The sequence below is a fragment of the Eubalaena glacialis genome, chromosome 2, assembly GCF_028564815.1.
Source record: "Eubalaena glacialis isolate mEubGla1 chromosome 2, mEubGla1.1.hap2.+ XY, whole genome shotgun sequence".
NCBI lineage: Eukaryota > Metazoa > Chordata > Mammalia > Artiodactyla > Balaenidae > Eubalaena > Eubalaena glacialis.
Window position 1 is genome coordinate 190,532,661 of NC_083717.1, and position 27,744 is coordinate 190,560,404.

A 27,744-nucleotide genomic window follows, 5' to 3' on the forward strand; every position below is an offset into this window, starting at 1 on the left:
AGAAACTCCATGCCCATTGGCATTGTATTTGTTTACTAGGGCTGCCATAACAAAATATCACGGACTGGGGGGCTTAAACCACAGACATTTATTTCCTCACTGTTCTGGGGGCTGGAAGTCCAAGATCCAGGTGCAGCAGATTTGGTTCCTTCTGAGCCCTCTTCTTGGGCTTGCAGACGGCCACCTTCTCAAGGCGTCCTTTCCTCTGTTCCAAGAGTCTCTCTGTGTGTCCTAATCTCTGCTTTTAAGGACACCAGTCAGATTGGATTAGGGCTCATACTAATGGCCTCATTTTAACTTAACTCTTTAAAGGTCCTATCTCCAAATACATTCTGGGGTACCAGGAATAGCGCTTCAACAAATGAATTTTGAGGGAACACAATTCAGTTCATAACAGATAGTTATACCCTATTCCCTTCCTGCTCCCCGCCCCAGCCCTCGACAACCACTAAACTACTTTATGTCTCTATGGATTTACCTTTTCTGGACATTTCCTATAAGGGGAATCATACAATATGTGGTCTTGTGACTGGTTTCTTTCACTTAGCATAATATTTTCAAGGTCCATCAATGTTGTAGCATGTCTCAGTACTTCATTGCTTTTTATTGCCAACTAACATTCCAGTATATGGAGGGACCCCACCGTGTCTAGCCACTCATCAGGTGATGGACATTTGGGTTGTTTCCACTTGGGGGCTATTATGAATACTTCTGCTGTGAACATTTGTGTACAAGTTTTTGCGTGGATATGTTTTTATTTCACGTGGGCACATACCTAGGAGTTTTATTACTGGGTTATATTATAACTTTTTTGAACAGTTTGAAGAACTGCCAATCTGTTTCCCAAAGAGACTGCATCATTTGACAATTCCACCAGAATTATGAGGGTTCCAATTTCTCTGCATCTTCAACATCACTTGTTTCCCTTTTTTAATTAAAAAAATTTTAATTTATAGCCATCTCAGTGGGTGTGAAGTCGTATCTCATTGCAGTTTTGATTTGCATTTCCCTGATAGCTAATGAGGTTGAGCATCTTGTCATGTGCCTGTTGGCCATTTCTATATCTTCTTTGGAGAAATATGTATTCAGATCCTTTGTCCACTTGTTAATTGGCTTATTTGTATTTTTATTATTGAGTTGTAAGGGTTCGTTATATAGTCTGGATACAAGGCTCTTTTCACATATATGTTTGCAAATATTTTCCCCCATTCTGTGGGCTGTTTTTTCACTCTAATGGTATTACTTGCAACAAAATTTTTTAATGCTGATGAAGTCCAATTTATCTATTTTTTTCTTCGGTTGCTTGTGCCTTTGGAATCATATCTAGGAAGCCTTTGCCTAACCCAAGGTTATGAAGATTTAAACATGTTTCCTTCTAAGGGTTTTATAGTTTTAGCTCTTACATCTAGGACTATGATTTATTTTAAGGTAATTTCTGTGTATGATGTAAAGGGTCCAAACTTCATTCATTTGTATGTGGATGTCTAGTTGTTCCAGCACCATTTATTGAAGACTATTCTTTCATCCATTGACTTATCTTGGAGCCCTTGTCAAAAATCAATTGAACATAAGTATAAGGGTTTATTTCTGGACTCTCAATTCAATTCCATTGATCTATATTATCTACACCAGTACCACACTGTCTTGATTACTAAAGCTTTTCAATAAATTTTGAAATCAGGAAATATGAGTCCTCCAACTTTGTTCTTTTTCAAGATTGTTTTGGCTGTTCTGGCTCCTTTGCATTTCCGAATGAATTTTAGCATCAGCTTGCTCATTTCTGAAAAAGAGATTTTGACGGGGATTGCATTGACTTTGCAATCAATCTGCGGACTGTTGCCTTTGTAACAATATTAAGTCTTCCAATCCACTAATGGATGTCTTTCCATTTATTTAGGTCTTCTTTAATTTCTTCCAATGACATTTTGTAGTTTTCAGTGTATGTCTTAACACTTCTTTTGTTAAATTTATTCCTAAGTATTTTATTCTTTTTGATGTTATTGTAAATAGAACTGTTTTCTTAATTTAATTTTCAGATTGTTCATAGCAAGTATATAGAAATACAATTGATTTTTTGAATATCGCTCTTGCAATCCTGCAACCTTAGTGAACTCATGTATTAGTTTTAATAGTTTTTCAGTCGATTACTTAGGATTTTCTAAACGCAAGATCATGTGATCTGCAGATAGAGATCGTTTCACTTCTTCCTTTCCAATCGAATGCCTTTTTTTCCTTGCCTAATTACCTCCAGTACAATCTTGAAAAGCAGTGGTGAGAGTCGATAACCCTGTCTTGTTTGATCTTAGGGGAAAGCCTCCAGTCTTCTGACGAGCTCTTTTGATTTAAAAACTCTTATTTTGTCCTCAATTGTGGCTTTTCCTCCTTCCACCCCATTTGGAACTCCTCTTATTTAGAAGTTAGATCTCTTGAATCCATCATTTACGTGCTTTATCTTGTCAATGATAATTTCCATTTCTTTCTTTTTTTACTCTGCTTCACAAAGTAATTTTTTCATCTGATCTTTTAGGTCCCTGGGTTGCAGGCCCAATCCTGCCTGCCACCTGTTTTTGTCAATAAAGTTTTATTGGAACACACTCACATCCATTGGTTTAGGGATTGTCTGTGGCTGCCTTCACGCTGTGATGGCTGAGAGGAGTAGTTGTGACAGAGACCGAATGGTCTGCAAAAAGCCAAAAATATTTACTATCTGGCCCTTACTATCTGGCAGAAAAGTGTGCCAACCCTAGTTCTAGATCAGTGTCTTTTCTGTTTTTCCCTGCCTCTAATTAATCTTTTAAATTATGAAGTAATGGTTTTTGTTCTCAAGAATTATCTTTTGTTCTCAGATTGTTCCTCTGCAAGATCTTCCTGACTCTCCTGATAACTTCTCTGTCATTCCCTCCTCTAGACACGTCACCTTCTGACTGTTCAGTGTAGTAGAGCATTTTGTGGGGGGATGGCAGTCTTTAAACTTCCCAAGCTCATGGTTTCGGAGGCCCAGGCCTCCCGGCTCTGTTGCAGAAATGAGTTCCCCACAGAGGCCTGGCTGTCAGGGTCTCCAAGGCAGGTGTGAGACAGCCAACAGGGAGAGAAGTAACCAGGACGTTTCTTCCGCAGGCTACTGGTGAACAGCCGCCCACAATGGGACCTGATGGCTGGGGCTGGGAATGCCAAGGAGGTTGGGCTTCCTAGGTAGGAGCTGGCCGGGGCATCCTTTCCCAAAGGTCTGGAGGCTCCTGGGTAAACGCTTCCCAGGAATCAGCAGCTCCCTCTAGGATTGCAGGCTAGGCTGGCCTGAGGGATGCACTTGGCTAAGTTTTCTTAATTTAATGAAGCAGGAACATTAAGATCCTGTTAAGTGGGAACACTCAGGCAGCCCAGGATGGCAGGACTTGGCTCCAGGCTCCTCCAGAAAGGCAGGCCTGCTCCAGCCTGGGTCCTCGATGCTCCTCTCCCAGTGCAAACAGGCACTAAGAAGTTGCCCTCTGCTGGGTGGGTACCCAAGGTCCTCCCCCTGCCCCCAACATGCACACATCTGGCCAAGCTTCCCCTAGATTGGTCCAGGTCTTTGAGTTACCCCAGCAGAAAGCTGGAGTCATCCCCGGTATGACCACTGCCGGCTCCTCTCCCAAGAGTCGCCCCCTCCTGAGCCTTCAAAGTGGGTGAAACATAATCTTCAGGAGAGTTGCTTTCTCAGCTGAGGAGCCTGAGAGATGGAGTCAAAGCGAAGCTCCAGCTGTGAGCCCCACACCAACCTCGGTGTGTGGAAGGCAAGGTGGGCCAGGAACAATTTATATTTCCCACCAGATGCAACCAGAACACAAGCGAGAGCTTCGGTTTCCAAAATATAATGCCTGCAGGCTTGTCCCCGCCCCACACAAGCACCGTTTGGATGAGGATGACATGTCAGTTCTGTGCTGTAAGAAGCTCGGGGTGTGGGGGGGGGGGGGGAAGAAGCTCGGGGGGGACAAAGAGGAATAAGCACAGAAGACATGCCTGTTGCTCTCCTGAAGTTCACAGTCCAGTGTGGGGGCCAGCAAGTAAAAAGACCATCCCAGAATGGGATGGCAAGGGTGTGATGGGGTGGAGCCCAAAGCCCTGAAGCCTTTTGGAGAATGGTGCCTACAGCCCTGTGGGAGGGGGTACCGAGTGTTTGGGGGGCCGGGGCCGGGGCGGGGGAGGTGACATGTGGGTGGAGTTGAAGATAATTGGCCAGGTAGAGAGTCAGTGGGCTGGGCGTGAGAGGAGGCAGACATGTGTAGGTGCTCAATAAACAATGAATGAATGAATGAAAACAAATTGTGCTGTATTTAAGGAAAACAACTGTTGGTAATAACTGAATTGGTCAAGGAGATTAACAGTGTGAGTGGGGATTTTCAAAAAAGGGCTGCAGGGTCACAGGTGATCCCAAGTTCCCTGAGACCTCTGTTGACTTCCCTTCGAAGAAGACACTTCGGTGTCTGACCCGAATTAGTAATTTACTTCAGCTCCTTAATATAAACCATACATGGTCTCCTTGGTGAATCATCAAAAGCAACTGTGTTTCTTTTTATTATTAGTGATGAGTGAGGCAATTACTTTGTTTTGGCAACCCCAAGTAATGGAGAAGATGATCCATGGAGTTGGTTCCTCACCAGTGACTCCAGGCTGGAAAAACTTCTAGAAACAGGGAGGGGGCATGGGATAACGTGGGCAGTCCTGGGGCTTGTTGTTTGCAGAAATGTGTTCGCTAGGCTCTTCATCCACTCACCCGTGCGCCCTCTCAGGGCCTCACCTCCACCCTCCGGACAAGGAGGTTGGGTAAGATACTCTTTAAGGACTTTTTAGCTCTATTATGTATCTGGGGCTCTATGACTAGCCTCGGCTTAACACACAGCAGAAACCCCATCTTTCCTGCCTCCCCCATGAATGAGAAATCCAGTCCAGGAGTTCCTCGGAGCTGACCCACAGATAGTCAGCCTGGCCACTTGTCCCGAACCCCAATACAAAGTCACTGACTTTGGTGAGCAATCTTTTCAAATCCAAGAACTGGTGACTTCCAGATACACATCGTTCAGGGGCCACATGTCCCCGCAAAATGTTAATTTTCTTTTTAGCAGCAGAATGGAAAACATGAATTCATGTACTTTTAAGAAATAAAGGCTTCATTCAGCAAACGGGAAAGATGCTAAATAGAGGATGGGTTTAAGTGCTGCACAGTCAAGGGAAAGGGGAAGGAGCTGTGAGAGAGGCACTGGAGAAGGGCAGGAAGGATCTTTTGGGAGCTGACTTTGTGCTGATCCTCAGCAGTGCCTGCAAGACAGCGTTAGGAGTCCCATCTGTCAGCAAGAAATGGAGCTCAGAGAGGTCTGAGCTGCCGAGTAAAACGCAGGGCTCTGTCTCCCCAAGCATCCTCAGGCTGGTTGGACAAAGACCAATGCCCATTCATGGGGAAGTGGGGCTCAGCTTAGGGCACAAGTGGTCCCTACCTGCCCACCCGGCCCTTTCTGCAGCTCAAGAAGCCCTCTAACGAACAAACATCACATGGAAGAAACCTCCCAAGGAGGCTGACACAGCTGATTTCGTGAATTCACTGAGTGATGTTGGGCCACTTAAACCTTTCTCAGTGTTCTGTGCGCCCAACCCTTTACTAAGAGTAGGATTTGCGGGTCCCCTACAGCATCCATATTCTCTGATGCTCCTTAAAGGAACTTGAATGTCTTTATTGTTCCAGGAGATTAGTAGTTAGCAGGAAAGGTTGACGGAGGCAAGTCCCCCTCACCTTTGGTGCTAATGTTCTATAGGAAGTCTGCCATCAACATCTCCCAGCAAATCTTCTTCCAGTTGCAGAGTCCAAGACAGCAGGGAAAGTGCTTGATCTAGAGGTTAGAGTGTGCCACATGCTTCAATAAACCAGGCTGGGAACAAACAGGCCAATATCCTGGGAGGGTCTTCTCACAGAACTTTGATATGCATGAACCAGGGGTGACCCTGCCTCTGCAGAGCACATTGGGACATCTCCAAGTGACCTGGGGCTTGTCCATTTTAGTAATTTTTAGGGTCTAACAAGTCTCTTCTGTAGCAAAGAGACCGATCTTGACCCTGGAAAGAGAGGGACAAATAAGGTTAGGAGGGGCTGAAATCCTCTGGGGCTGCTAACAGGACTGTTAGAGGACCAAGGTGCCCTTTTGAGTTTGAAGACTCCAGCTCAAAGAAATCGGGGAAGGAAAGTGGAGATGTGACAGCCAATCGCTAAAGAACTCTGAGGACAAGTGGATGGTGAGGAAGGAGGAATCCATCTGCAACGTGTAAGAATGATGAACAACTGCAGCAAACAAGAATGGATGGGGGACTTCCCTGGTGGCGTGGTGGTTAAGAATCCACCTGCCAATGCAGGGAACATGGGTTCGAGCTATGGTCCGGGAAGATCCCACATGCTGTGGAGCAACTCAGCCCACGAGCCACAACTACTGAAGCCCGCGCGCCCTGGAGCCTGTGCTCCGCAACAAGCAATGAGAAGCACGTGCACCGCAACGAAGAGTAGCCCCTGCTCACCACAACTAGAGAAAGCCTGCGTGCAGCAATGAAGACCCAAGGCAGCTGAAAATAAATAAATAAATAAATTTATTTTTAAGAAAAAAGAATGGATGGGCACTGAGATTTTGAGTCAGAAAAACCTTGGCTTGAGAACTGACTCCACCACTTCCTGTATCTTGGGCAAAACCACTCCTCTCACTCTGGGCCAGGAGTAGAATAGCGACCCTTCGCTGCCCTCCTACTATATGCCAGAAACCGCTTAACACTTGATGTGCTCTTGCTCAGAGGCAATTTTTTAAAAGGTAGGTACGATTTCATTGTTGCTGTGATAGAGGGGAATGGGAGCATTAGTGGCGATATTGAGAAAGCATGACGAACTGTGTCTAATTAGAAGTGAGACTGAGGGTTTAGGGTTTCCAGCCAGCTATGAGGATGGCTAACCTTTAGGAAGGTTGGGGATTTAACAACCAGAGAAAACCTGGAAGACCTCGTGCAGTCGATGTGATTTTTCACAAGCTGTGGTTTGCAGGCGCCAGGTGGGGCTTTTTTGGACTGGGAGATCCTTCAGCTGTTGATATTGCCTCAAAGACACGACTCCCCGTCCCAGCCTTGGCCCTTTAGTTACAAAGAGAGGGGGTTGCTCACTGCCTCGGAGCAGGCTGGGCACGCCGCAGGGCCGGGGAAGGTGGACTCCTCCGGCCAAGTCGCACGGACACCGGCGCGCTCAGCTGCCTCTGTAGTTGAGAGAGGCGCCCCGCGCGGGGAGGGTGACACAGCGCTCCACGTGCCGCGCCAGCGCCCCGCCCACTTTGGGTCCTGCCCTCCTCCTCGGCCCCGCCCCTCACGGATCGCGCTTTCTTCTAAGCCCCGCCCCTCTGACATCCGCCAGTCCCACCCCGCTCTCAGCGCTCCTCCCCGCCCCTCACTGAGCGCCCTTTCTTCGAAGCCCCGCCCCTTGCGGCCCGGCCGGGCCCTCACGACCCGCCCCCCGAGGTTCCGCCCCGCCCCTCGCAGACCCCGGCTCGGCTCTCCTGGAGGCGCGGGCGGTGGGGCCCCGCGCCTTTTGTGTCGGGCTTGGGCCGCCGCGCGCGCTCTCCGCTCAGTTTCGACTCGCGGGCTGACTTCGCCCGCCCGCGCCCTCTCGCCTCTCCGTCGGCGGCCTCGCAGCCGCCCGCGCCCGCCCGGGGACCGCGCCCCGAGTCTCGGGCGGGCGCACGCTCCGCCGGCCGGAGGGACCCGGGCGACGCTCGCCCCCTCCCCTCCACTCCCCTCCACTCCCCTCCCCCCGGCGGCGTGCGCACACGGCGGCCCGGGCACGCGCCCGCCAAGATGGCAGGGGCCGGGGCCCAGCTGTCAGGCGCCGCCGCCGCAGCCCGTCCCCGCAGCTAGCGGCCCGGACGCCAGCCCGGAGAAGATGAGCCCTCGCTGCCCCCCGCAGCCCAGCGAGACGCGGAGCCGCCGCGCCCGGGGCCGGCTGCCCCGCTAACGCCCCGCGCCCCGCGCCGCGCCCCCGGCCCCGCGCGCCCGCCCCGGCAGCGACAATGAGGTGAGTCGGCGGGCGCCTGGGCGTGGGGAGGCCGGGCGGGCGGCGTCCCGAGCGCTGGGCGGGCTTCGGGAGCACCGTGGGGGCGTGGGGGGCCGTGAGAGGGTCTGGGGGAGTCGGGGTGGGCGGCCTTCTGGAAGCAGCGGGCGGTGCCGGCCTTTGCAGCTCGCGGGAGGCACACGTGGGGGCTGGGGGCCGCGTGGGGAGGCCGACCCCGCGGCAGGTGTGGCCGCGCCCGGCCTGGAGCCCCTCCGGCCTCCCTCCCCGGGGCTCTGTACCCTTGGTCGAAGCCTCCCTGTGCCAGCGCCCAGAGCTTACACGTTAAGTGATCGTTTCCTTCCACCTGGAGCTGCCTGCCCTCTTCTGCTCCCTTTTTCTTGTCCCCGTCTCCTTTCTTCTTGCACGCCGGTCAAGTGCAAGACCCGCAATGTACCACTTATTGGTTTATCACCCAGCCAGGGGGACTGGTGGTTACCAGTTCGAGAAAACACATTGCCAGCACCCAGGAGCTCGGAATTCTCTCTCCAGAGGTAACCCAATCCTGACTTTTTGGGGATAATCACGTCCTTGCCTTTTGTCTGTGTGATTTTACCTTCCAAACATATATCCCATAAAAACTATAGTGTCTGTCGTTTCATTTCGACTGTTTTGTGATCTTTATATAAATGAAATACTAATGAAATATATACTCTTTTGTGTCCGGCTTTTTCACTCAACATGCTTCTGAGATTCATCCATTATGTCGTAACCGTTATTCATTTTTATTAATCTATAGTATTCCACTGTATGAAATACTACAATTTAATTTTTCTGGTATTGGTAGACATTTGAATTGTTTCTAGCTTTAGACTATTAATAATAATGCTGTTTTGAATACTCTTATACATCTCCTGGTACATTCATTTCTGTTGGGTATATACCCAGCAGTGGAACTTACAGGTCAAAAGATACCCATATCTTCAACTTCAGGAGATAACACCAACTTTCCAAAGTGTTTGTACCAATTTACACTCCTACCAGCAAATGTATGAGAGTTCTCGTGCTCCATGTCCTTGTCAACACTTGTCAACACTTACATTTAAGCCATCCTGGTGAGTGTGCAGCCATCCTGGTGAGGTATCCCATTGTGGTTTCGGATTGCAGTTTCTTGCTGACTGATGAGTTTGAACATCTTTTCATGTTTATTTGGTATCCTCTTTTATGAAGTGCCTGTTCGAAAGTGTTTTCTTTTGGGGGTTACATGTCTTTTTCTTCCTAATTTGTAGGAGTTCTATTCCAAAGTCAAGAAGATAGTTTCCTATGACATCTTCTAAAAATCTTACCGTTCTGCCTTTCAAATTAAGATCTACAGTCCACTTGTGACTTTTGTGTAACTTGTGAAAAAGCGGTCAAATTTTATATTTAGCAGAACCATTTATTCAGTACTGTTTATCAGAAAGGTCATCTTTTCCCCATAGTTCTGCAGTGCCACCACCTTTGTCATCTTCCAGTCTTCCATTTGGGATCATTTCTTTCCATCTGAGGAATACCCTTTAGAATTCCTCATGCAGGTCTGCTGGTGACAAATTCTTACAGTGTTTGGTGGCAAATGTCATTATTTATCCTTCATTTGAAAAAAAAAACAGATTTATTGAGATATAATTCACATACCATAAAATTTACCCATTTAGGGTATGCAGTTTGGTGGTTTTTAGTATTTTCACAGAGTTATGAAACCCTTACCACAATCTAATTTTAGAACATTTTCCTCCATTTTAGAAGGGTCTTTTCAGTAGTTACAGAATTCCTGGTTTACCGTTGCTTTCTTTTAGCACTTTAAAGATACCTCATTGTCTCTGACTTGGATTGTTTCTGTTGAGAAGTAACTTGTCTGTCGTTCTTTGAAAGTCGTCTTTTTCTCTGGCTGCTTTTAAAATGTTCTCTGTGTTTGGTTTTCAGCAGTTTTTTCTGTGCTGTCCTTAGTATGGATTTTTTTTTTTTTTTTTTATACCTCATAACTTAGGGCTTCTTGAGTCTTTGGCTTTATGTCTCTCATTAGTTTTGGAAGTCATGAGCCATTAGGACTTCAAATACTGCTTCTGTCCCATTCTCCCTCACCTTTCCTTCTGGGGCTACCATTATACATGTTAGGCTATTTCACTGTATCTTCCTTCTGTGTTTTCTTAACCTTCCTTCTGTGTTTTCTGTTTGTCTCTTTGTCCTTCATTCTGGTTATCTCCTCACTTATCTTTCCTATCAATTGATTTTTCAATTTCAGTTATTATATATTTTTTGATACTTTAATTTCCATTTGCTTTCCTTTTTATAGTTTCCAGCTGTCTGCCAAAATTATCAGTATTCTTTCATCTCCTTGAATATAGTATGTATAATTATCTTAATGTTTGTCCAATTATGGCCGTATTTGTGAGTCATTTCCAACGTCTGTTTCTCTTGGTTTTCATTCATATTGTCTTACCTCCTTTTGTGCCTAGTTGTTTTTGTTTTTTAATTCCGTGCTGGACATAATATTTGCAGAATTGTTTGTAGAAATAATTTGAGGCCTAAGAAGATGTTTTTCTCTTCCAGAGATAATTCACATTTGCTTTTGTCAGACAAATGGGGCACTTATAATCTGGGGTCACTTCAGTGTAGTCTCAAGGAATTGGGCTGTTTCTAAGCTGAGCTTCAGTCCTTGTGAGAGCCAGCCTGTTCTGTTCACCTTTAGTGCTCATGTTCAGCTCTTCACCAGGACCTTTACCCTCCAACCTAAAGCCAAACTTTTAGGATTCCCTTCAAAGTTGGCAGACATCTCCAGGGAAAAGTAGCCCCAAATACTGAACTCGCCTCCCTGAGCCTCTGATAGCCCTTCTTCCTCCAGGCCTCCAAGCAGATATTTATTCTGTTTTTTTCCCTGCTTTTCTAGTTCTTTTCAGCTGGAGGATTGTTCTGATTTACTAAGTTCATGTTTACTGGAAGTAAAAGTCCCTGATATATGTCCCTGATATAGGAACAGTTTGAGTCAACATTCAATTTCGGAGGAGACTCAAGCTACCCAGTTACAGAAGCTGTGGAGAATAACAACACCCATTTTTTTGTGTTATAACTATATTAGATCGTTTTAGTTTGTGAAATGTGCTTAGAATCAAGATAACTTTAAGAATAAATCTTTATGTCCTCTTAATATGTAATTAATTGAAAAAAATGGCAGATCATTACTGTAAAGCAGAGGATTTTGGAAGCAGGTGCTTTCCTCTCTTCTTTTAATATTCATTTCTTTCTCCTGTCTAGATTTCCTTAATTGTTTATTTGATAAAAATTACCCCTTTCTTGGCTCACTTGAATAGAACATTTCATTTTTTGATCAATAGTGACATAATAGTATTCTCAGATCCCATTTTGGGGGATCAAATGACAAGGCATGGATATAGAAATGAAAATTTTTAAATACTTTTTCCAAAATGAGTCATTCAGTTACCCTTTTTCTTTACACAGATTTTTTTTTAAAACGCCGCTAACAGTTTAACATGGTTCTCTGTTGCAGACTGTTTGTAGTTAAACATCTATACGTGTATATTTACATGTACCTCTTGAGGTACATGGCTTTTGCGAATGGACCTAAATGAGTCGAGGAGGTCTGTTCATCATTACCTCTGTTGTCAATTCATTTGATTTGGATATTTATAAGCAATGTGACTCATCTGTGAAAAATACTTTCTTTTTTGTTCAGTCTGAATTTTTTTAATGAAAATGACACATTTTTCTTGCTAGATAATCTCATGGGAGTACATAGATACGACGTTTTGAAAATGGTCTGAAATGGAGCCTCTAAACTGACGCTTTTCAGGAGTGTCTCAGAAAGACATAGGGCTAGAGATGCATTCTAACAAATAAACTGAACATTTGAGGCACATGTCCACATATTTTAGTTTTGCTAAGATATGTGGACATGGTGAATTATCCAAGTCACTGTTTTGCTGACTTGGATAATTAAGGCTGTGTCTGAGTTTTTCTTAATTTTCTAGACTATTGCCTGAATTCTTATTTCCCTTTTCCTAAGAGACGTTATGTATTCTCATATCTCATTCAGAAATCATTTTTCGAGGCCTTACCGTTGCCTGACACTGGATTAGGTGGTAAGGAAGTAGAAGGGGCCAAACCTCCCCTCCCCCAAATAGTCTCTATCCCTAAAAGATCTACAAAAATTTACTAAATCCCTTTCTGCATCCTTTTTCTACTTAAAAACAAAGATGCCCACATACACAGTATACAGTATATTTCTGCTTATATACTTTAGTCATTTATCTGTTGGGAAGGTTCTTTTCTGTGAACGTTTTCCCCCTCTGCCTTTTATCTTTTAAAGATTTGATATATAGAAGTTTAAGATTTTTATGTTATCAAGTCATTTTCTTTGTGATTTTTCCATCATTTCTTATGTTTTAGCGTTTGTCTAGTAGTTCGGTAAGTATTAAGTTGTTTTCTCTTTTATATGTAAAATTTCACAAAAGTTCATCCTTCAAATTGTCTGGAATATGAGGTAAAGATCAAAATTACATTTTTCTTCAAAATTGCTGATCAGATACTTGATTATATTAGTAGATATATGGCAGAGGTATCAGGAATGTTGTCTAAGTTGGATGGCAGAACAAACATGCAGATCCCAAAATCCTCTCCAGGGCTGCATGGTAACATCTGAAGCAGGATCGCCTCCAATCTTCAGAAAGCTTGCCTGCCCCCGCCAGGGCCAGCCTTGTGTGTGTAAGGCATGGCCAGCCTTCCATCTCACAGGTCTGGTTATGTGCCAGGGAACTACCTCATCTGGGCCAAGGGCACTTTATCAATTTGGAGTTCCGCAGAATGCAGTGCAGTTACGGGGTACAGCATGAGATACCCAAGCCCAGACACAGTCTTCACATCCCACAGTTAGCCAGCACTAGCTAACACAAGTACATCTCAGAGCTTATTGCTGCAGGGTAGGGGCAGGGGAGCATTCCTCCAGGTATCTTTGGAAGTTGTGTTCGGGAGACCAGCTGTGGGGTTGTGGTGCTTTTGTGTGTGTACATTCGGCTCTCTTCTGTTGTTCTGTTTTTAGACCAGTGCCGTTACTATATTTACCTTGCGGGTGATGATTTTTAATATGAGCAACAACATCTTTTTATTAAAGTAATGTCCTTTTGAATTTTGCTGGTTTGGTAGTTTTGTTTGTATCTAGTTACATAAACATAAGAAATTTAAACTTAGTTTTGTAATTGCACATAAATAAGCTACATGAAAATAAATCGGCATTGTTTCACATGATTTTTTTTCCCTTTAAAGGTAACCTGTATACTACCCAGGTTTGAACCTTGCGGTAGACTATAAGCTTGGTGACTCCGAGTTGAGTGAATGTCATAAGTGCCTTAATAGTGTGATGATAACTTAGAGAAGAGCACCTCCAGCTGATGTCAGGGTGGGGTGGAAAGGACAGTGGTCCCCTCAGCAAACAGCTTTTTCTCTTTCTTAGCCTGAAAGGAGAAGACCTCATAGAAATGACTTCTAGTGGCAGTTTTTATTTTTCTGGTTTAAATGTAGTATATATTGAATGTGGAGAATTTGAAAACATAAAAAGTATAAAGAAGACAATAAAAATCAGCATTGATCCTGCTGTTTAGGGATAACCCATTAAACATGGGGTATAGTCTCTTTATCTTTTTCACATGTAAGTGTAACATTTTCACAAAATTGATACTACACTGTGTATTCGTATTGGGCATTTTACATTCAACATATATGCATTTCCCCTTCATTAAATGTTCTTTGAAAACATTTAAAATAGCTGCATAATAGTCTATCAGATGATATACCATAATTTATTTACCAGTACCCCAAGTTTGGGACAGTTAGCTTTGTTTTTAGGATTTCATCATTGTAAATAATACGATGATAATGTCTGTACATAAATCTTAGGGTACATCTCTGATTATTTCCTTAAGATAAGTTAGCAAAATAGTATTATTACTGGAACCAAAGGCTGTTGATAAATTTTAAGCAAAGAAGAGAGAAAGATAAAGTTAATGAAAGGAACTTTATTCCTGGTCTTAAATTGGAGGTTCCCCTCCCAAAAAGCAAAGGACTAGGAAAGGAATCAGAAGTAAATGGCGTGGTTGCATCCGCTTGCCAGTGGGGGGAGCCCTGTTCTCAAGTCCTCTGTAGCTACTGTGTTTGAAGATGGATTGTCTGTCTTTGTCTTTAAGGCTGTGGGAAAGGCATCTTCTGCTTCTGGGTTTGGACTTAACGTAGGAATGTGAATGACCTTTTTCTTTTTATAATATTGAGTTAGGCCACATTTGTCCCTTGTATTCTGAACAGCCTGGGTTTTAGAGTCTAATAGACCTGGATTCTGCCCCAGAGCCACTCCTCACCAGCTGACTGACTTTGAGCAAATTACTTAACCTTTATGAACTGACACTTTTCTCAAATATAAATGAGGATAACCCTACTTCTTTCTCAGGGTTTTGTGAGGATCAAATGAGAATACGTAGAAAGTTCTCGGCTTACGGTGTTCAGTAAAGGTTAGCTGTTTACTTCCCCCACCTCAATTTGTTATGTCTGTGAAGGAGATGAACCCGGAAAGATCTGGGACAATTCTGATTTCAGATATTCTGCCCTTTTGTCAGATTGCTATATAAGTTCTCTACCATATGTGATAATTTTTTGGTTTAGAAACCACAGTTGCTATTGATGCTTCAACTTCTAAAAATGATTCAGGGCCATTCTCTGTAAAAGAGGCAAACTAGAACTACTGAAATAAACACACAACAGGAGGCATGTTATTTTGGGGTAGAGGAGATCGTTGTACCAGGAAATTTAGGTTAAGAAACAGTTACTGCAGTTGAGCAGTTAGCTGTGAAAGTCACGGAGGTGGTGGCAGAAAGGGCAGTGGGAGCCAATGTGACACGTTTTCTGAGTGTCTTAGGGGAAGTGGGCAACATCCCGTACAAGGGCTTGGTTTTGGAAGCCTCTTACTCACCTTCTCCAGTCCTTCCCCCTTGTCATGTATCTGCCCTGGGCCCCTCTGTAAAGCTTCCAGCACCTTAAACACTCTCTGGGTGCTGCCCTCCACCCTGGGCTCTCTCTGTGGAGCTGTGTCTATTGCTCTGATCTTGTCTTCTTCATTCTCCTCCAGAGGATCCTTAAGTAAGGAAAGGTCTGATGGACTAATTCATGAGTTGACCAGAGTTCAACTACTTCCTTTTCCTCTTCACCTTGCTAAGTTCTTAGCCTTCAAATCTTAGCTTAAATGTCACTTCCTCAGGGAGGCAGTCCTTGACTCCGACCCTGGCTGATGGCCCTTCCCGATTATTTGCCTCTGTGGCATTCCATATTTCCTCTTCTGTTATTTTATTTTATTTTATTTTATTTTTGGCTGCGCTGCGTGGCATGTGGGATCCTAGCTGCCTGACCAGGGATCGAACCCATGCCCCCTGCATTGGAAGCACGGAGTCTTAACCACTGGACCGCCAGGAAAGTCCCTCTGTTACTTTTTATATTTATAATTACTTATCTTTTTCCTCCTATACTTCATAAAGGATTATGCTTGTTTCCATCTCTTTTGGGTCCCTAGAGCCTAGCACTGTGCCTGGCAGTTGGTAGATGCTTAGTGAATATTGATGCTGCCACTTGTACATAAAATAGGTAGTAAATCATGACATTCATTCTGCCTTGTCATGGGTCCTTCCAAGTACCACATTCAAGGCAGCTCCCAAGTGAGTGAAGCTGGCATCCAAGATGAAAACTCTTTCATTATGTGCTTAATGAGTTAATGAATTACTGGGTGACAGTGCTTTCATCTGGTGTTTCCGTACCACTACCAGGAGACAGGATTTGTTTATTGATGTGTGGATGGATTTTTTTTTCCTGAATTTTCTTTGTAAGGACATTGTGCACTGTAACTCCTGATGTCCCTGATGCTTCTCGAACTTTAATGTGCATAGGAATCCCTGTGTGTATGTCCTTCCAAAATGCAGATCCCAGGCCCCATTGCCAGGGATGGAGGAATGCTTTTCATAAATCTTTTTTTTTCCTGTTTTTATTAATAGACTTTATATTTTAAAACAATTTTAGAGTTATGGAAAAATTGAGCAGATAGTACAGAGAGTTCCCATACACTCTCCACATATATAGTTTCCCCTGTTATTAATATCTTACGTGGTACATTTGTTATACTTAGTAAACTAATATTGATACAGTGTTATTAGCTGAAGTCCATAGTATATTCAAGTTTTCTTGTTTTTACCTAACGTCCTTTTTCTGTTCCAAGCTCTGATCCAGGATACCACATTACATTTAGTTGTTAAATCTCCTTAGATCCCTCTGCTGTGGTTAGTTTTTCAGACTGTCTTTAATTTTTGAAGATCTTGACTATTTTGAGGAGTACTTGTTTAGGTATATTGTAGGATGCCCTTCTGTTGGAATTTATTTCATGTTTTTCTCATGGTTAGCCTGGGGTTGTTAAGTTTCAGGCAGGAAGATCACAGAGATAAAGTGACATTCCATTCCGTGTTACAGAGGGTACATACTGCAGCGTGATTTATCACTGTGGATGTTGACCTTGATCACCTGGCTGAAGCAGTGTTTGTCAGGTTTCATCATTGTAAAGTTACTCTTTTATTGCCCTTTTCATGCTGTCTTCTTTTCAGGACAGTCACTGTTCATAGCTCACACTTAAGGAGTAGGGAGTTACGTTCCTTCTGATGAGCGCTTTTTAAATTTTTATAATTAAGTATTTATTTTTGTGTATTAGAAGAAAATCAGTGCACCAAATTAGTGGTATTTTAACTGGGTTCCCCAGAAAACTGTACCCGAGATGAAGGCTCCTGTGTGTTTGGAGGAGAGCACAGGATTGATATTTGTGGGGGCCGAAGGGAGAAGCCTATAGCCATTAGCTACTGTCTCCATTTGGCAAAGGATTGCTCCACGGGGCAATTAATTGCCCCTGTACATGGTGATGTTCTCAGTGGGTACTGAGAGGGCTCACGTGGCAGCCCCCTGGGGCCGCAGCAGGGACTGGACACAGGTCAGAGCCCGGGCAAAACTGGTTGCCTCAGGGGTGGCTAGGATAAGAAACAGGTAAGGCAGGAGGAGCTGAAATGATGCAGACTAGGTGCTTAATGCACGTGATTTTGTGGGGATTACTTCTTTTTAAAAAAAATTTTTTTTTACTCACTGCTTCTTGATTTTCAGTCATAGCTCGAAAGTTTTCTGTGATACCAGGTTGAATTCACCTATGTTTTTTCTAGTACTTGTACAGTTTCTTTTCTTTTTTCTTTTTCAAACATTTAAATCTTTGATCCATTTGGAATTAAATATATGGTGTGAGAGCTGGATCCGATTTTAGCCTTTTTCCACCTGGTTTTTCAGTTATCCCAATACCCCTTATTAAAAATCTCATTTTCTGGGACTTCCCTGGTGGTGCAGTGGGTAAGACTCCACACTCCCAATGCAGGGCATCCAGGTTCGATCCCTAGTCAGGGAACTAGATCCCACATGCATGGTGCAACTAAGAGTTCGCACATGCCGCAACTAAGGCGCCCATGTGCCGCAACTAAGGAGCCAGCGAGCCACAACTAAGGAGCCCATGAGCCACAACTAAGGAGCCCCCTGCTGCAACTAAGACCCAGCACAACCAAATTAATTAATTAATTATTTTAAAATTCCATTTTCTCCCAGTGTTTTGAGATTCTGTCCTTTGTCATATTTAATTAATTTGACCTATTTCTGGATTTTCTATTATGTTCCATTGGTCTGCATTTATTCATGTGTCAATACCTCACTTTTGATTAAAGAGATTCTACAATGTGTTTTAATATTTAGTAGGGCTAATACTCTCTTACTGCTCCAGTGAGTTGATTTTAAAGAAAAAGATTAATAGCACTCATGTTAAACAGATATGACAAAAATCATGAATGAGCAAACAGTGCTTTAATCCAAGGGAACAAATCCAGAATGGCATGAGTCAGGCATCTGTCTGCCCCTCGGGGAGAATTCTCACTTATAACATGACATGTGTGGCTTTTGAATATGAATCCAAGGAGGCATCTGTGAGGCTGGAGGACACTTACAGGCAATGTGACCCCTCGGGCTAGGATTGTCAGCACAGTCGAGGCACCCCCTTGGTCACTCTCCCTCCAAAGTATTAATGAAACTGGTTTATTTTGGAGGGTTTTGACCTGTAAAAAATACTCATTTGTCAAACCATAGAAAGTTAGATTCAGAAACTTAGAAATTCTCTAAGTCCAGTGGTTTTTAACCCTCACTGGGCATCAGAAACAGTTGAAAAGGCCCTCTTCCCCACCCTCCGCCTGATGCCCGGGCCCTACCTTAGGGCGTCCATTAATCTGGGATGAGGGGTTTTGTTGTTGTTTCATTTGAAATCTCTAGGTTATTTAAGTGTGCAGCCACAGTTAAGAACTGCTGGCCTAGGCTTGAGTTTCAAGACTGGGGCTGGTTTATTTGGAACGTAGTAAGTGCTCAATACATGTTTGTTGACTAATGCATGAGCCCCCTATTTCTCAGATGAGAAAATGGACACAGACTCCAGAGGCCACTTGCCTAGGCCTCACAGGCAGTGAGGTATTAGGGGCATGAAGCTCAGATTTCTTGTCTCACAGTTCTGGTCTTATTTTTCACTCTTCTTCACCCATGGTTTCCTCTTTAGTTATAGGCAGAAGTAGGCAAGAACATTTGCTCTCTTGATTTGTGGGTTCATTTTTATGACGTCAACCCTAGTTCCTCCTATTCAGTGCAGCAAAAACTTGGGAATGAGCCTGAGACTTTGTAGTGAGACAGCTGGACTATACTGAAATTTCAGCCTGCATTCAGTGTCAGCCCACCTCTAGGTAGGGATCAGGGGGAGACAGGAGAGGAGGAGCAGGGGCACCAGGGATTGCCATTCCTTGTGTATCCGTGGTGTGTCAGGCTCTGTGCCTAGGAGTTTTCAGCTCTCTCATTTTTTGAAGGGAGCTCCATGCCTCCAGCCATAAGGCGTGTTAGATTTTAGATTACAGTGCATGATGACATTACTTTTGATTAATGCTTTGTTTGAATTCGGGCTTTATGGTTTTCTATCAGTCAACAGTAATGCCTAATCTCTATTTTCTCACACTCCACATTGCTTCATTCCCTAATTTGGTTAGTCCCCTGGGAAAAACTCAAATTTCAGAACTGCAGAAGTTGTAGAGACCAACTAGAGAAGACTTGAATTAAATTATGAGTGATTTATGTTAGAAAGTTGCCGTTTGGTTCAGTTTTAAACACGTTAAGTTGTATTGTATTGGGGGGTTCTACTTCTGGCAGTGTTTTAGTCCTATTAAGAGCAAGAAAAGGTGAAAAGTTAAAAAATAACATCACAACGAAAAGACATAGACTGGCTGAATGGATACAAAAACAAGACCAGTATATATGCTGTCTACAAGAGACCCACATCAGACCTAGGGACACATACAGACTGAAAGTGAGGAGATGGAAAAAGATATTCCATGCAAATGGAAATCAAAAGAAAGCTGGAGTAACAATTCTCATATCAGACAAAATAGACTTTAAAATAAAGACTATTACAAGAGACAAAGAAGGACAGTACATAATGATCAAGGGATTAATCCAAGAAGAAGATATAACAATTGTAAATGTTTATACACCCAACATAGGAGCACCCCAATACATAAGGCAGATACTAACAGCCATAAAAGAGGAAATCGACAGTAACACAATCATAGTAGGGGACTTTAACACCCCACTTTCACCAATGGACAGATCATCCAAAATGAAAATAAGGAAACACAAGCTTTAAATGATACATTAAACAAGATGGACTTAATTGATATTATAGGACATTCCATCCAAAAACAACAGAATACACATTCTTCTCAAGTGCTCATGGAACATTCTCCAGGATAGACCATATCTTGGGTCACAAATCAAGCCTTGGTAAATTTAAGAAAATTGAAATCGTATCAAGTATCTTTTCCAACCACAACGCTATGAGACTAGATATCAATTACAGGAAAAAATCTATAAAAAATACAAACACATGGAGGCTAAACAATACACTACTTAATAACCAAGAGATCACTGAAGAAATCAAAGAGGAAATCAAAAAGTACCTAGAAACAAATGACAATGAAAACACGACGACCCAAAACCTATGGGATGCAGCAAAAGCAGTTCTAAGAGCGAAGTTTATAGCAATACAATCCTACCTTAAGAAACAAGAAACATCTCAAATAAACAACCTAACCTTACACCTAAAGCAATTAGAGAAAGAAGAACAAAAAAACCCCAAAGTTAGCAGAAGGAAAGAAATCATAAAGATCAGATCAGAAATAAATGAAAAAGAAATGAAGGAAACAATAGCAAAGATCAATAAAACTAAAAGCTGGTTCTTTGAGAAGATAAACAAAATTGATAAACCATTAGCCAGAGTCATCAAGAAAAAAAGGGAGAAGACTCCAATCAATAGAATTAGAAATGAAAAAGGAGAAGTAACAACTGACACTGCAGAAATACAAAGGATCATGAGAGATTACTACAAGCAACTATATGCCAATAAAATGGACAACCTGTAAGAAATGGACAAATTCTTAGAAATGCACAACCTTCCGAGACTGAACCAGGAAGAAATAGAAAATATGAACAGACCAGTCACAAGCACTGAAATTGAAACTGTGATTAAAAATCTTCCAACAGACGAAAGCCCAGGACCAGATGGCTTCACAGGCGAATTCTATCAAACATTTAGAGAAGAGCTAACACCTATCCTTCTCAAACTCTTCCAAAATGTAGCAGAGGGAGGAATACTCCCAAGCTCATTCTACGAGGCCACCATCACCCTGATACCAAAACCAGACAAAGATGTCACAAAGAAAGAAAACTACAGACCAATATCACTGATGAACATAGATGCAAAAATCCTCAACAAAATACTAGCAAACAGAATCCAACAGCACATTAGAAGGATCATCCACCATGATCAAGTGGGGTTTATCCCAGGAATGCAAGGATTCTTCAGTATACGCAAGTCAATCAATGAGATACACCATATTAACAAATGGAAGGAGAAAAACCATATGATCATCTCAATAGATGCGGAGAAAGCTTTCGACAAAATTCAACACCCATTTATGATAAAAACCCTCCAGAAAGTAGGCACAGAGGGAACTTTCCTCAACATAATAAAGGCCATATATGACAAACCCACAGCCAACCTCGTCCTCAATGGTGAAAAACTGAAACCATTTCCACTAAGATCAGGAACAAGACAAGGTTGCCCACCCTCACCACTATTATTCAACATAGTTTTGGAAGTTTTAGCCACAGCAATCAGAGACGAAAAAGAAATAAAAGGAATCCAAATCGGAAAAGAAGAAGTAAAGCTGTCACTGTTTGCAGATGACATGGTACTATACACAGAGAATCCTAAAGATGCTACCAGAAAACTACTAGAGCTAATCAATGAATTTGGTAAAGTAGCAGGATACAAAATTAATGCACAGAAATCTCTAGCATTCCTATACACTAATGATGAAAAATCTGAAGGTGAAATTAAGAAAACACTCCCATTTACCATTGCAACAAAAAGAATAAAATACCTAGGAATAAACCTACCTAAGGAGACAAAAGACCTGTATGCAGAAAATTATAAGACACTGATGAAAGAAATCAAAGATGATACAAATAGATGGAGAGATATACCATGTTCTTGGATTGGAAGAATCAACATTGTGAAAATTACTACCCAAAGCAATCTACAGATTCAATGCAATCCCTATCAAACTACCACTGACATTTTTCACAGAACTAGAACAAAAAATTTCACAATTTGTAAGGAAACACAGAAGACCCTGAATAGCCAAAGCAATCTTGAGAAAGAAAAACGGAGCTGGAGGAATCAGGCGCCCTGACTTCAGACTATACTACAAAGCTACAGTAATCAAGATAGTATGGTACTGGGACAAAAACAGAAATATAGATCAATGGAACAGGATAGAAAGCCCAGAGATAAACCCATACACATATGGTCACCTTATCTTTGATAAAGGAGGCAAGCATATACAGTGGAGAAAAGACAGCCTCTTCAATAAGTGGTGCTGGGGGAACTGGACAGGTACATGTAAAAGTATGAAATTAGAACACTCCCTGACACCATACACAAAAATAAACTCAAAATGGATTAAAGACCTAAATGTAAGGCCAGACAGTATCAAACTCTTAGAGGAAAACATAGGCAGAACACTCTATGACATAAATCACAGCAAGATCCTTTTTGACCCACCTCCTAGAGAAATGGAAATAAAAACAAAAATAAACAAATGGGACCTAATGAAACTTAAAAGCTTTTGCACAGCAAAGGAAACCATAAACAAGACGAAAAGACAGCCCTCCGAATGGGAGAAAATATTTGCAAATGAAGCAACTGACAAAGGATTAATCTGCAAAATTTACAAGCAGCTCATGCAGCTCAATATCAAAAAAACAACCCAGTCCAAAAATGGGCAGAAGACCTAAATAGACATTTCACCAAAGAAGATATACAGATTGACAACAAACACATGAAAGAATGGTCAACATCATTAATCATTAGAGAAATGCAAATCAGAACTACAATGAGGTATCATCTCACACCGGTCAGAATGGCCATCATCAAAAAATGTACAAACCATAAATGCTGGAGAGGGTGTGGAGAAAAGGGAACCCTCTTGCACTGTTGGTGGGAATGTAAATTGATACCTCCACTATCGAGAACAGTATGGAGGTTCCTTAAAAAACTAAAAGTAGAAATACCGTACAACCCAGCAATCCCACTGCTTGTCATATACCCTGAGAAAACCATAATTCAAAAAGTGTCATGTACCAGAATGTTCATTGCAGCTCTATTTACAATAGCCAGGACATGGAAGCAACCTCAGTGTCCATCGACAGATGAATGGATAAAGAAGATGTGGCACATATATACAATGGAATATTACTCAGCCATAAAAAGAAATGAAATTGAGTGATTTGTAGTGAGGTGGATGGACCTAGAGTCTGTCATACAGAGTGAAGTAAGTCAGAAAGAGAAAAACAAATACTGTATGCTAACACATATATATGGAATCTAAAAAAAAAAAAGTGGTCATGAAGAACCTAGGGGCAAGATGGGAATAAAGACACAGACCTACCAGAGAATGGACTTGAGGATATGGGGAGGGGGAAGAGTAAGCTGTGACAAAGTGAGAGAGTGGCATGGACATATATACACTACCAAACATAAAGCAGATAGCTAGTGGGAAGCAGCCACATAGCCCAGGGAGATCAGCTCGGTGCTTTGTGACCACCTAGAGGGGTGGGATAGGGAGGGTGGGAAGGAGGGAGACACAAGAGGGAAGAGATATGGGAACATATGTACATCTATAACTGATTCGCTTTGTTATAAAGCAGAAACTAACACACCATTGTAAAGCAATTATACTCCAATAAAGATGTTAAAAAAAAAAAACAAATAGACACCAAAGGGGGGGAAAAATCAGTTTGAAGGCATAGGAGAGCTACAAGGCAGAAAGGATTTGCAGAGCCAAGATTTGGTAGAGGGTTGTCAGGTAAGCCCGACATTGGGCACCATTTCTTCCCTTGACGCAATTGTCATTGCTGAAATTGTCAACTGAGAAAGTGGTTAGAGCTTTAGGGAGATTCATGGGACAGGGGAGATTAAAAAAAAAAAATTGGTATTTGCACCCTTGCCAAGGAGGAGGAGCCCTAGTAAACGCCGCAGTTTTCATAAGGGCTCTGCTTAGGGGCAGTGGTGAACTAGGCATAGACTGGCCTTCTCAGGAACTGGAGTACTGCTTTGAATCATCTCAATATCTAACTAGATTAAGGTGACCCAGAGTGGTTTTTACCCCTGACCTACCAGCGCATTAGAAACAAAAGCAAATCCTCCTAGAGGAGCCGCGAATTATCTATACAGTTTTTTTTTTAATAATAAATTTATTTGTTTTTATCTTTGGCTGTGTTGTGTCTTCGTTGCTGCGCATGGGCTTTCTCTAGTTGAGGCAAGCGGGGGCTCCTTTTCGTTGTGGTGCGCGGGCTTCTTACTGTCGTTGCTTCTCTTGTTGCAGAGCACGGGCTCTAGAGCGCAGGCTCAGTAGTTGTGGCGCATGGGCTTCATTGCTCCGCGGTTGTGGGATCTTCCCAGGCCAGGGATTGGACCCGTGACCCCTGCATTGGCAGGTGGATTCTTAACCACTGTGCCACCAGGGAAGCCCTATACGGTTTTCATATACAGTGACTGGCACTCAATCAAAAATTATCAGATATATGAGAAGATAAGACTTAACCAAAAACCAAGGGAAAACGTAGACAGTAAGGACAGACATAATAAAATGATCGACTTGGATTTTAAAAGAACTATGATTAGCATATTTAAGGAAATAAATTGTGTTTTACCTTTTCTTGTTCACCATGGCCATCTCAGCTTAGAGGCTGACTCAGACTCCAGACAAGAGTGTTTATAGTATTTCAGTGGAGGGCAAGTGTGAACAAGTGTGACTGCCAGTTGTCCTCGGGCATATTTGCATGGTTCTAATCATCTTTGCTTAATCCCCTGCTATGTAGCTTTGAGGTAGGGACAGAAGAGAAATTGGAATGATGATCACAGGCTTTTAGATCTTAGAACTAGAAGAGCCCCTGGAAGTCAATATGTTGACCTTATTATTTTTATCTTTGAGAGACGTGTACATGGTGATTGGTTTAGGCAATGTAAACACATGTGGAAGTTATTTTACACAATAAAGGTGGTGTTAAATACTTAGTGTAAACATAATTTCAGTAAATGTGAATACTTTTTTTTTTTTTTTTTTTTGGCTGAGCCACATGGCTTGTGGGATCTTAGTTCCCCGACCAGGGATTGAACCCGGGCCCCAGCACTGAAAGCACCAAGTTCTGACCACTGGACCTCCAGTGAATTCCCTAAATGTGAATACTTTAAAAATACTTTAGAATTTTAAATTTACTATAATAAATGTGAATTTTTTTTAAAAAAGTATAGACTTCTCTGTATTATAAATACATGACTACTGCTTATTTATCTATTTTCACGTGTCATATCTGCTTAAATTTTTACTTGAAAGATAGATATTGAGTACCTACCATATGCAAGACAGTGGTACTAGGGATAGGGCAAGTGAAAGTTGGGCTTTGGGTAGTAGTATGTAGCCAAGAAGGGGAGCATGGGGCATCTGAGATGAAAGAGCCAGAAAAGAGGTATGGACAACACAATTTTTTAAATTTATTTTTTTGCATTTGCAGTGGGCTAGGCTAGGATCTTTTATCTTCTGTTTTCGTTCTTTTACACTTCTTTTTACTGGTTTATTCTTTCATCCAGTTGGCTTTTCAGTTGCTTGAAAACAATCGTCTTCAGAAAGTCTCTCATTCATTTAGTTTAATGTCTCTGGTTCTTCAAGTTATTCATGATTTATCTCTAATTAGTGGCCCTTTAGAGGGCTCTCCTTTCACTGAGCTCTGACCCACTGAAGTCATTAGCAATTTAAAAATTTAAATTCTCTAACATTGGCCTGAACACAGAAAGCTGTTGGGCCTGGCACACGTTTGAAGCCCTTTATACAAAATAGAAACACCACACTTTGGAGCCTCGGTGCCTATAAACAGATGAAAATCAAATGTACCCATTGACGCTACGTTCTTCTACCAGCTGAGATTTCTAACTGATCAGCTTTAGGGACTTCCTTTCCTAGGAAGAAGGAAAGTGCTCTCCTCGATTTGTGTCACCGTGCAAAATAGAAGTGTAAGCAATACACTGAATCAGAGAAGAGTCCCAAATAGAAGAGCAGCGCTAGAAAGAGAACCAACTGGTCCCTTCACGAGAGCCAAGAGTGATGTGCCTCAGAGTGTCCACATCTGTGGGTGATGAGGCAGCGACTGTGAATCACACAGATGGATAATCATCCACTGAATTTCATCGAGTTCACTGATTCCTGGGCTGTGAGTAGAAGACGTGGTTATCCACACCTGTAGCTTATTCCCAAGAAGACAGAGCCCAGGTACCTCAAGTTCAGCGTGTCTAAAACTAGACTCACTACCACTATTTTATGAGCAATTGATTTTTGACAAAGATGCCGAGACAATTCAATGGGAAAAATAGCCTTTTCAGCAAATGCTGGGACAACTGAATATCAACATACAGAAGAATGAAGTTGAACCTCCCTACCTCCATATACAAAAGAACTCGAAATAGATAAGGAACTTAAATGTGGAAGCTAAAACTTTAGTCTCTTATAGGAGAAAATGTGAGTAAATCTTCATGGCCTTGGGTTAGGCAGTGATTTTTTAGACATAACACCAAAACACAAATGATATCAATAAAAGAAAAAAAATAAATAAATTGGATTTCATCTAAAGTAAAAACATGTGTGCTGCAAACCATACTATCAAGAAAGTGAGAAGACAATTCACAGAATGGGAGAAAGTATCTGTGCGTTATATATCTGATAAGAGGCTTATATCTAAAATATACAAAGAACTCCTACAACTCAATAATAAAAAGACAGCTGACTTTAAAAATGGGCGAATGATTTAAATGGACGCTTCTCCAAAGAAGATGTACAAATGGCCAATAAGCACATGAAAAGGTGCTCAGCATCGTTAGACATGAGGAAGTACAAACCAAACCACAGTGAGATACCACTTCACACTCACTGGAATAAAAAGGACAGATAACAACAAGTGTTGGTGAGGATGTGGACGCTCTGCACATGTTGGGTAAGTGGCTGTGTGGCTAAATCTCATGTTGGAACCCTCAGACATTGGCTGGGGAGAATGTAAAAGGGTGCAGTTGCTTTGGAAAACAGTTTGGTAGTTCTTCAAAACATTAAACAGGGTTTCCATATGTCTCAGCATTTCCCCTCTGAGGCATATACCTGAGAGAAATTAAACATACGTCCATACCAAACTTACACGTGAATGTTCATAGGAGCATTATTTATAGTAGCCAAACAGTGAAAACAACCCAAATGTCTGTGTGCTGATAAATGGATAAATAAAATGTGGGCTCTTCATACAGTGGGATATTATTCAGCAATAAAAAGGAATGAGGTACTACCCATACTGATACACCATGGATGAGCCTTGAAAACATTATGCTAAGAGAAAGAAGCCAATCACAAAAGACCACATATTGTTTGATTCCATTTATATGAAATGTCAAGAAAAGGCAAATCCATAGAGATGGGAAGTAGATTAGTAGGTGCTGAGGTTAAGGAGTGAGAATGGGGAGGGGCTGCTGAGGGGTATAAGGTTTCTTTGGGGGATGATGAAAACATTCTAAAATTAGATTGCAGTGATTGTCATGCCACCTTGTGAATATACTAAAAAATCATTGAATTGTGTACTTTAAATGGGTGGTTATTATGGACTAAAAAATCTCTTTCTAAATAAATCTGTTAAAAAAAAAAAAATAACACACTGCTCTCCTTCCCAGACTTTTCTTCTTCCAAAATCCTCATTCTCAGTGAGCTGCGCACTGTGGTCCAAACTAGAAACCTAGAGGCTTGATGGAGTCAGATCTACGTGGATGCCTCATTATCATTATCATGTCTTCTTCCTTAAACTCTCTTTTGTCCCCTTTTCTTCAGAGCTGTGATGCTGACATACATAGGTCTTCATCATTATTAAAATCCCGT

General features: G+C 42.3%; 1 protein-coding gene across 1 annotated transcript in view; it reads left to right on the plus strand.

The window, feature by feature from the left end:
• The first annotated feature begins 7,988 nt into the window (after positions 1 to 7,988).
• The window catches only part of EVL (Enah/Vasp-like), a 157,529-nt gene continuing 137,773 nt past the window's right edge, over positions 7,989 to 27,744 (plus strand). The window contains exon 1 of the mRNA XM_061181246.1: positions 7,989 to 8,062. Coding sequence (XP_061037229.1) covers positions 8,058 to 8,062 — 5 coding nt within the window. The 5' untranslated portion in view covers positions 7,989 to 8,057. The remainder of the gene's footprint in view (positions 8,063 to 27,744) is intronic.